At 41.3% G+C, this 9,612-nt stretch overlaps 1 protein-coding gene across 1 annotated transcript; it reads left to right on the top strand.

Annotated features, from left to right (window-relative positions):
* The first annotated feature begins 110 nt into the window (after window positions 1-110).
* On the top strand, window positions 111-9,549 carry LOC125887108 (ellis-van Creveld syndrome protein). The gene is made up of 20 exons (XM_049573647.1): window positions 111-607; window positions 733-846; window positions 1,099-1,185; window positions 1,549-1,772; window positions 1,885-1,969; window positions 2,092-2,190; window positions 2,323-2,451; window positions 2,554-2,715; window positions 2,830-3,046; window positions 4,064-4,212; window positions 4,326-4,424; window positions 4,505-4,717; window positions 5,612-5,721; window positions 5,919-6,120; window positions 6,846-7,061; window positions 7,157-7,292; window positions 7,616-7,718; window positions 7,840-7,966; window positions 8,078-8,174; window positions 8,260-9,549. The coding sequence occupies exons 1-20, from the start codon at window positions 428-430 to the stop codon at window positions 8,397-8,399; spliced, it is 2,889 nt and encodes a 962-aa protein (XP_049429604.1). The 5' UTR covers window positions 111-427; the 3' UTR covers window positions 8,400-9,549.
* The last annotated feature ends 63 nt before the right edge of the window (window positions 9,550-9,612 follow it).

Below are 9,612 nucleotides of genomic sequence, written 5' to 3'. Positions count from 1 at the left end.
ACTTAAGGTGGCATTTTCTAATTTTCTATACCCAGATTCATAGCCGTGCTTTAATATTGAAGGCACATCCACTTTCTTTCCGGTTAAATTCTAGCTAGCTCTCCAGTCTTCACGCAGCTCCGTCCTCCTCTCAAATCTCAGTACAGCCATTGGCTAATGTTTACACCGAGGTTATCGTTTTAGGAAAAAAAGTTTAGGTGGAAGGGGTTGTTGCAAATTGTAGCTTGCTAATCTTTCTTATTGTAAGTCCTTTAGATAGAAAAAGCTTTCAAAATAATATACGAGCAAGAAACCTCAACGTAAACGGTCAGCAGCCAACTTAACGTTACTTTCCTGGAGATGGGGTCTGAACGGTAACGTTAGCTAACAGATGTTGTCGAAAAGATGCTAATAACATAACTTTAGTTTTCCTACAATTTAAAGAGTAATGTCAGAGCCGGACTTGGGGACGGGGTGCGGGACTGATGTGCTGGTCAGTTTCGCCGAGTCTCTGCACATATACACAGGACTGTTAACAGTGGCTACAGTGTGTGGGGGGCTTTCTGGGATATTAGCAGCTGCTCTGCTCTATGTTTTCTGCCTGAAACCTCTGCTGTTGACCAGACAAGTAAGCAAATAGCATGCAACCTCTGTTTTTCTACTCACTCAGTCTGTTTCTTGACTACGTATCATGGAGACATAATTACTATTCCATCCTTGGATGAATGATTCTCTCCTGTGTCATCTCATCAGGGTTACAATGCAAGGCGGCTGCTTGAACCTGATGATGGAGAATTAGACAACAACCAGAGTGACTGTGTCAGCAACAGCAGAAAGGAGGCTCCAAGTGCCACCACAAATGATAAAGTATTATTCTCTTTAACATCCAAGACAAGTCTGAAACTTATAGTGACTTTACAAAGTTGTAAATCGCAGTTACATTAAATACATACTGGTAAATTGTTTTAAAATACCTGAAAATGACCACCCATCAGTTTGAATTGTATGGCAGGGGGCGCCATACACCCTTCTTTCAGGGTTACCTATTTCTGACGTTTACTAATTAACTTGTAACCTTCCTTCTAAGTAACGGTTTAAGTCTGTTTATTCATTGTCAAGGAGAAGAAGCAGCCACCCATGAACAGTGATGTGGCTGCATTTGCATCCAGAGCAAAGGTGGTTTATCCCATCAACCAAAAATACAGAGTAAGTCCATCATAAATATACAGCATATACATCTCCTGCCAGGTACACACGGTAATAAACTCCAGAACTACTGAAATAAAGGCTTAACTATTTGATCACTCAGTCTATAAGATCTATCTATTTGTCGCACAAATACTGTACAGTATAATTTGTAGTTTGACTGTAGTAGACTAAACAGTACCACATCATTAAAACGTTTAGCAAAATTTGTGCTGTTTAAAAGAAGTGGTTGCACAACAGAAAGCAATAACCTGTTGCAAACCAATCCAAGGGTGAGTAACGTACAGTATATTATAATATGCTGCAATCAGTTGGTTTATGATTATACTTCACTTTTCTGCAACCTTTCGCTGAATTTTTCAGCCTTTAGCAGATGGAGCATCCAATCCGTCACTGCATGAGCACTCCAAGTTGCCAGCAATGCCCAATGATGAGTCATCCTCCTCCACTGACGGAGAGTCTCTGAGCCAAGAGCAGGACAATGATGACAGCAGTCAGTTCATCTCCTCCTCACTGGTCCCTAAGAGCCTGCAGAACCAGAGCTTCACCAGGGTCTCTCAGTACCCTCACACTCTGACACAGCCTGGGTAGGAACCAGTATTCTGTAAATGTTAAGCCATACCCATCTACTTAACCTTACAGCAAGTATGCAAAAACCTGAGTTTGCTGGAAGTGATGCTACTCTTGTTATTGTTGCAGTTTTGAAGGCAGGATCAGCCTTTACTGTTTGGCCCTGCAGGATATACAACAACACTGCTCCCAGCTTCAGGAAGAAAAGTTTCTAGTGAGTCTTATTCTTTAAAGCAGTAATAAAATAGTTATTATGTGTATTTCATAAACTTTGTCAAAGTTTGAAAAGCAAAAATGGTTGTTTTATTCCCCGTTATTACCGTTTTCCTGCTGCAGATGTTTCTTCAGATGGTGAAAATAATATGCAGTGGTCGTTTTCCAAAAGACAAAAATGATGCTGACTTCTCCAAGGACATTCTTCAAATGCAAGAAAAGGTACAGTCAGATGTCTGTCACACACACATACATAATACATTCATTTTGGAGTTCTTGACTGACTGTGAATGGAAACACTGACATTCAAATTTTAAACCATAGAAAAGCATATGTTGTCACCTGCCTTTTCAGGAACTGAATGAGCTGAAGAAACAGTTGCCAACAGGCCACACTGCCAGTGAGAAAAATGATGATGCTCCTTGCACTTTGGAGGAAATAGAGAGAGCGCAAAAGGATCTCCTTGAGCGTGGCCTTCAAGTGGTAAAAGCGAAGCTGAAACCCCAGAGAGCAAATACTTTAACATTTACACAAATACTAATAACATACTAAGTCCTTTAAACTGCCTGAATTTACTCTTCACAGTCCAGACGTTTCAGCAAACAGGTGGAGGACTTGTGCCAGCATCTGCTGAAGGAGACCAGCATTTTCTCTCCTGATGAATCCCAGGATGTCATCCTCTCTCTCATCCAGACTCTTCTGTTAGTCGAGAATCACCTGATGAACACACAAGAAGCTGATTTAAAGGTAAAGCAGTGCTGGTTATTGGCAGCCCAGCATTCATTTTGCTTCTCATACCTCGTGTCATCATGTGAGGGACTGGATAAACTGAAGGAAAAGTTGTCTTTTCATTTCTCTTAGAGGATCCAGCAGAAGTTGTTGTGGTGGGAAGAGCTGACGGGACTTCTCCAATCCCAACCTGCCTTGCTAAAGCGGGAAGTGTCTCTGAGGCAGAGCCTGATAGCAACAACACTGGAGCAGCTGACGAGCGATGACGTCTTGACCTTTAGTCACATGGAAAAGATATTTGCAGAGGTTCAGGCAGCTCTGACTGAAGGCCTTCAACAGTGCACTGAGGGTAAGATAGTTAAAGTTTTTCTGTTTTCCTTCTACCAAGTTGTACACCTGCTAACCGTATCACCACACAGAAGTAAGCATGCATCTGTAACGTTATCTAGCTAAGTGGTGCTAGGTCTGGTAGAAGGAAAATGGTTCCTACATGAAACTGCTCACAGCAAGTTCTGTAGATTAGCTTGAGTAACTGGGTTTGATTTAGCGGTGATCTGTCCCTTTAAGCAAGGTGATTGCAAAAGTTAAACATGAAAAAAAGTGTAGTGACACGTATCCAAATACTGACCAAATGAGTGTGTAATTTTCTCACATTACACTCATCTAGTTTCTGATGGCAGGTAGCAGTGGACAATGTCTAGCCTACTTTTCAAACTTAAATGACGTACTCTCTCAAAATAGACCATTTTCTGGGAATCCTCTTTAGCTCCTTAAATAAGGTCAGTCTCTTTCAGGACAGAACAGAATATCTATTGCACTATTACTGCACCCCAGACTCTCATGCAAAGCCTTCCAGCATTAACACTTGACATAGTTTGTTGCTGCTGATCTAATGTGTAATAAAAGCAAGCTAATAATACTTAAATTAAAAGTGTTGACAATAGTGAGGCAAGGTGCTGCATCTTCTGGGCTTTTTTTTTTACTTTTCTGTTGTGTTTTTATTACTCTCATGGGCAGCTTGCCCCTCTAAGTACAGACTGTAACTGATATTGAAAAGATCTTTTGAACTATGTAACCACTTATAACAATAATAAAGGCCATATTTTAATGTTGGTCCCTCAGAATGAGAGACACAGGGATTCTTTTTAGACTTGAATGTTCAACAGCCTCATAGGAAACCAATCTATCATAGAGCATCATAGTTTTCAGTAGCCCCTTATTCAGTCTTTAAAGAATATCTATCTGTCTATCTAAAATCTATTAAAAGAATATTGTACCATTGTCATCCAGCTGGCTTTACAAACTGCAGTTATTTTAAAGAGTCAACTAGTTCAGCTCATCCAAAAGTTGATCGACCATGTTCCAGAGTGCGCGAGGAAGACGAAGGAGCTAGTGAATGACAAGTGCAGCAGAATGGAGTCCAAGAGGAAGAAGCTAATGAGGAGCCAGACCAAGGAGAAGAGCCGCGCCCTGGAACTGAGACAGACTCACGGTGACCTACAGCAGCTCACTAAGGTCTCCTTTACCTCAATATGTAGATCTGGGATTACTGTTTCATAATAAATAGGCCAAGCGACTGCTTGTAGATTCCACTGGTATCTAAGTCTGTTCTGTAACCTTTCCTTTAGGTGTACCAGGAGCTGCTGATAAAACACAGGCAGCAGATTTCTGACTTGGAGCAGCAGCAGGACAGCAGAGTGGCTGAAGCCCTCTGTGACCACTGGAAGGTTAAAGATTGAATACTGCATTTGTATTTGTGTGCAAAGTGCATTTCTATTATTCTTATGCACTCCTTTTGTATCTTCAGAAACTCCGTAGCTCCTGGTCAAAGAAGCTTGGAGAGCTAGCCAAGGATGTTTTTCTCACCTCCGTCCCTGCCCAGTCAAGTGTCTCTGCTGAGCGGTGCGAGAAGCTGTGGTTGGACCTGGAGGAGGAGCTGGCTGCACAGCTGCAGCAGGCAGAGTGCACTACCAGGCTGCAACTGCAGGACATGAGGGCTCAGCTGGATAACGATGGACAGGTAGACACTATCTGGTGGATCAGATACATACAGCCTCTCCATCAGAGCTTGGTACCTTGATTGTCTGATAAATTAGTATTTCACGTTTACTTTAAAACTCTCTCTCTCTTTGACTTTTTACCCCAGAATCAAAAATACATATTTCTCCTCTTACCTGTAGTGCTGTTTATCAACGTAGATCGTTTTGGTGTGAGTTGCCGAGTGTTGGAGATATCGACTGTAGAGATGTCTGCCTTCTCTTGAATATAATGGAACTAGATGGCACTCTGCTTGTTTATGTAGGAACTATTTTCTTTCTACCAAACTACACTTGCCAACCGTATCACCACGTAATTTTCAACTATCCACCCCGTTGAAGGAACAAGGATTCCAAGAGTTTCAGCAAGCTCTCTAAGGGTGCCATTACGTCTAACACTTTCACGAACACACATCACTCATCCATGAGTAGATACACACTTCCTTCTGCGTGATGATACAGCTGGCGGGTGTAGTTCGGTAGAAAAAAAATAGTTCCTACATGAAACTGCTCACATCAAAGTTTGTGAATTATCCTGAGTGTGCTGGTCATGAAATATGGAAAGAGACATTGCTGTTGAGTTTAAAATAATAATGATAATAAAAAATTTGGCACTTTCAGCGCCACAGGCAGAGTGCCATCTAGGTCCAATATATTCAAGAGAGGGCAGACATCTCTACGATTGATATCTCCAACACTTGGCAGCTCACCAAAACGACCTAGACTAATAAATAGCATTACAGGTAAGAAGAAAAATATATTTATATGATTTTGGGGTGAACTGCTGTCCCTTTAAATCAAAGTATACAAGATATTTTCAAGTGTTTAATTATGCTAAAGGCCGACCACTGTTTCTAACTGAACCTCTTTCTCTGTAGGTGTGGAGTGAGGAGATGGCTCTGGTGCAGGCCTGTCTCAAACACCTGAGTGAACAACAGATGACGATCCTCCAAGCCATGGTGGCCAGACAGAGCTACACACTCCACAGGTGAGACTGGAAGACCTCGGTCACAAAGTATTTATGGTGTATTGAGTGCATGAAAGACTACCTGATGATGATACAAAAATTAAATCTGCACAAACACAGCTTTCATCTAAGTGGCCATATCCACTTTTGGCTCCCACAGTATCAAAATCAATGTTTATGAGTTACTTAGAAATAATGCAATATGATCTTCTTCTCAGCCACGTCGGGAGGTTGATAGAGAGGAAACACGAGCACCTGTTGGTGGCGGTGCAGAGGCACTTTGTGGTCAGGCACTTCTGTCTGCACATGCTGAAGGAGATGAGGCTGTCCAAGCTGAAGGCACTCTCTCAGACTGATTTCAGAGCGGTGCTAATGGAAGATCCCAGTAAAAGCCAGTCCTGTATCAATTCAACCCTCAAGGTGTGAAAAATGTATTGTTTTTAATAATGCATTCTCGTAAGAACTTCAAAACCATTGCGAAAATACGGTATGTCTCTAATGGAATAACTCAAGTTCACAGCAGATTTAAAGGGAAATTTCGGTTGATTTCAACCTGTCTCCTATCGTCCTAAATTTGTTTCAAGTGACTAGTGACATAAAAATAATAGTTAGCATGTTAGCCATTAGCCTAGATACAGCCGCATAGTAGCGTCAGACCTGTTAAAACGTAAGTGAAAGGGCATACTTCAAGTGCAAAGTTAGTCCACTAAACAAGCTTTTTTTCCACAAAGACCGCCTCATATTGTTAGGATAAATGTCAGAGAACATATAGAAAACGACATGTAAACATGTTGTCTTACCTTACCGGTGTGCTGCCATGTTTGTTTTCCATCTAGCTCTGCTTTCCAAAGCACGGCCGAAATAATGCGAGAACAAGCAGCGATCTCATCCTAACGATATGAGGTGGTCTTTGTGGAAAAAAAGCTTGTTTAGTGGACTAACTTTGCACTTGAAGTATGCCTGTTCACTTACGTTTTAACAGTTCTGACGCTACTATGCACCGGTTGTATCTAGGCTAACGGCTAACATGCTAACTATTATTTTTATGTCACTAGTCACTTGAAATGAATTTAGGAGGATAGGAGACAGGTTGAAATCAACCGAAATTTCCCTTTAACACTGTTGTTGTGCCTTACCATTCACAGAATAGCAGTGCCAGCCTAGCAGAGAGGCACCTGGGTCCAGAGAGTCAGCTTGTGGGCCACAGCTTCCAGCAGGAGTTGCTGTCTGAACTGGAAACCGGGACAGAGCTTCTTCAGAGCCACGCACAGTTGGTGCTAGGCAATGCTCTCAGCCATGCCATCCAACAGATGATGATGATCCCACCTACTGAGACGCAGACACAAGACGATGGGTTGAAGGTAGAGTTTTGGTTATGAATTAGAATCAGCTTTCTGCTGTTTGTTGCTTTAGGGTTTGTCCAGCACATTGGAGTGACATGTTGTTTCCTCATCAGCAACACCTGACAGAGGCTGCTTCGGAGAGTGTGTATGTGACCAAAGATTCTCTTACCGCACTGGTCCAAAGCTACTATTCACACGTACGGGACGTTATCAAAAAATTACAGCAGGATGAGTCAAACGTAAACCAGGGTGAGATGACAGCACACATTTACATGTCCATCTGTATAAACTCTGATTTTGGTGCTGTTACAGCTGCAACCTTACTCCCCATCTAGGCTAAATGAATGTAATAGATGCTATATTTACAGTGTTTCATTAGTAAGTCAGAGGGGAAATATTTGCAACAGCACAGTGATTACCAGCATTGTGTTAGACTTATATATTACCTTGATATTTTAATATTCACTGTTAAGGTGACATGATTTAAGTAGCCAGTAAAGAAAGCAGTTTTCAGTAGATAAAACACTTCAATTTGCAAAATCTACTGTGTGTTAATTTTACTGTTCCTTCAGAGGTGAATGAGAATCAAGAGAGCAGCAGTCAGCTGACCAGATCCCTGCTCAGGGAGCTGGTGAACTGGGGCAAGAAACCCACGTCTGCTGAGTTTCAACAGAGGTACAGTGACTATACTCTACATCTCTGCACTACACACTTGTCTGCGTAACACACTTTTGTCGATCTCAAATACATGAAATGAGAGAAAATTAGGTTGTTTCTTTGTTTTCTTGTATATCAGGGTTGAACTCCACAAAAGGAGGGTGTTGGAGCAGTGTGATCTGGACCAGGAAATGATATATGAGGAACTGAGGCGGAAGAAAGTAGTTCAGGATGTGGCCATGGAAAAGATCAAAGCACAGCTGCTGGTTAGTATGTTTAATGTCTTCTCTACTTCCCTGCCTGACAATAGATTTACGACTTGATTTATAACTAAGTGTAGTTACTGTCTGTAAGCATTGTGTTGCTGTGTCCATTAGGAGGCAGAAGAAAGCTTCATAACTGAGCTGGCAGCCTTGGCACGGATCTCCCTCCACAGTCCAGATCCAGAACCCAGCGGTGAAGAGGACAACACTGGTAAGCACCTTTTTTACCTCAGAAAATAAATATATGTTTGCACCAATCCTCCGTCTCTGTCCTTCAGGGTGTCATATTTCAACAGGTGCTAATATACTGGACCTGCTGGCCCTGAACCCAGCGTTAGATCCCGCCTTGAATCCCTCACTGACTCCGACGATTGTAACTCCAGCGGTGAAATCAAAACCAAAGAAGAAAAGAGAACAAGAATCTCATCTCAGCTGAAATCTTAACACAGTGAAGTTCACATATTCGCAGTTATGTCCTGTGAAAAGTTTACTCTGGTTTTATAGTTTGTGTATTATAAAATAATACTGGTCTGTAGGTACTGTTTCTGTTAGGAAGGTACCTCAGATTTATTTGTATTAAAGGGACAGTTCACCCCAAAATTAAAGGTACATATTTTCCCTCATACCTGTAGTGCTGAACATCAATCTAGATTGTTTTGGTGTGAGTTGCAGAGTGTCAGAGATATCAGACGTAGAGATGTCTGCCTTCTCTCCAATATAATAGAACTAGATGGCACTCAGCTTGTGGTGCTCAAAGCACTAAAAAAATACATTTGAAAAACTTAACAGCAATACCTCTTTCCAGAAATCATGAAAATCATGACCTGGTTACTCAAGATATTCCACAGACCTTGTTGTGAGCAGTTTCACATAGGAACTATTTCTTTGTACCAAACTGCTCACATCAGCCGTATCACTGTGCAGATGGAAGTGTGCATCTGCTCATGAATGAGAGGTTCGTGCTTGTGACACATGGGATTTAGACATTATCAACTGCTCTATAGCTGAGTTGTAATGTTAACTAGCTCAGTCGTGCTATGTGAGATAGCAGTAGCTGCATGCTTCCCTCTGTGTGGTGATATAGTTGGCTGCTGTAGTTCCCTAGAAGGAAAATAGTTCCTTCATGAAACTGCTCACAACAAACTGTGAGATATCTTCAGTAGCTGGGTCAAGATTTCTGGAAAGAGACATTGCTGCTTCAAATGTTTGGGGGTTTTTTTCCTATGTTTTTGCACTTTGAGTTTTTTAAATAAATAAATTGGCGCTTTGAACACCACAAACCTAGGGCCATCTATTTCCATTATACTTAACGGAAGGCAGACATCTCCACGGTCGATACCTCCAAGACTCTGCCACTCACACCAAAACAATCTATGATGAATAGCACTACAGGTAAGAGGGAAAACATGTATTATAGATTTAAAGAAGAGAAATCTATTCGTAATTTATGTATACATGGACTACCCTGTCTCATTTCTAATGTTTCTAGAAGTGTGCTTCAGTGCTGCAATACTGAAAAAAAAATCTGTTTCTCCCCAGTCAATATTTTTGTAAATGCCAAGTGCAATTAAATAAATAAATTTAAAAAAGCAGATTATGTTTTGAATGCATTATTCAACTTTTGTACTTTTTTTAACCTGGTATACAGA

The sequence above is a fragment of the Epinephelus fuscoguttatus genome, linkage group LG1 (assembly GCF_011397635.1).
Source record: "Epinephelus fuscoguttatus linkage group LG1, E.fuscoguttatus.final_Chr_v1".
NCBI lineage: Eukaryota > Metazoa > Chordata > Actinopteri > Perciformes > Serranidae > Epinephelus > Epinephelus fuscoguttatus.
This window is presented reverse-complemented; position numbering and strand designations above follow the sequence as displayed.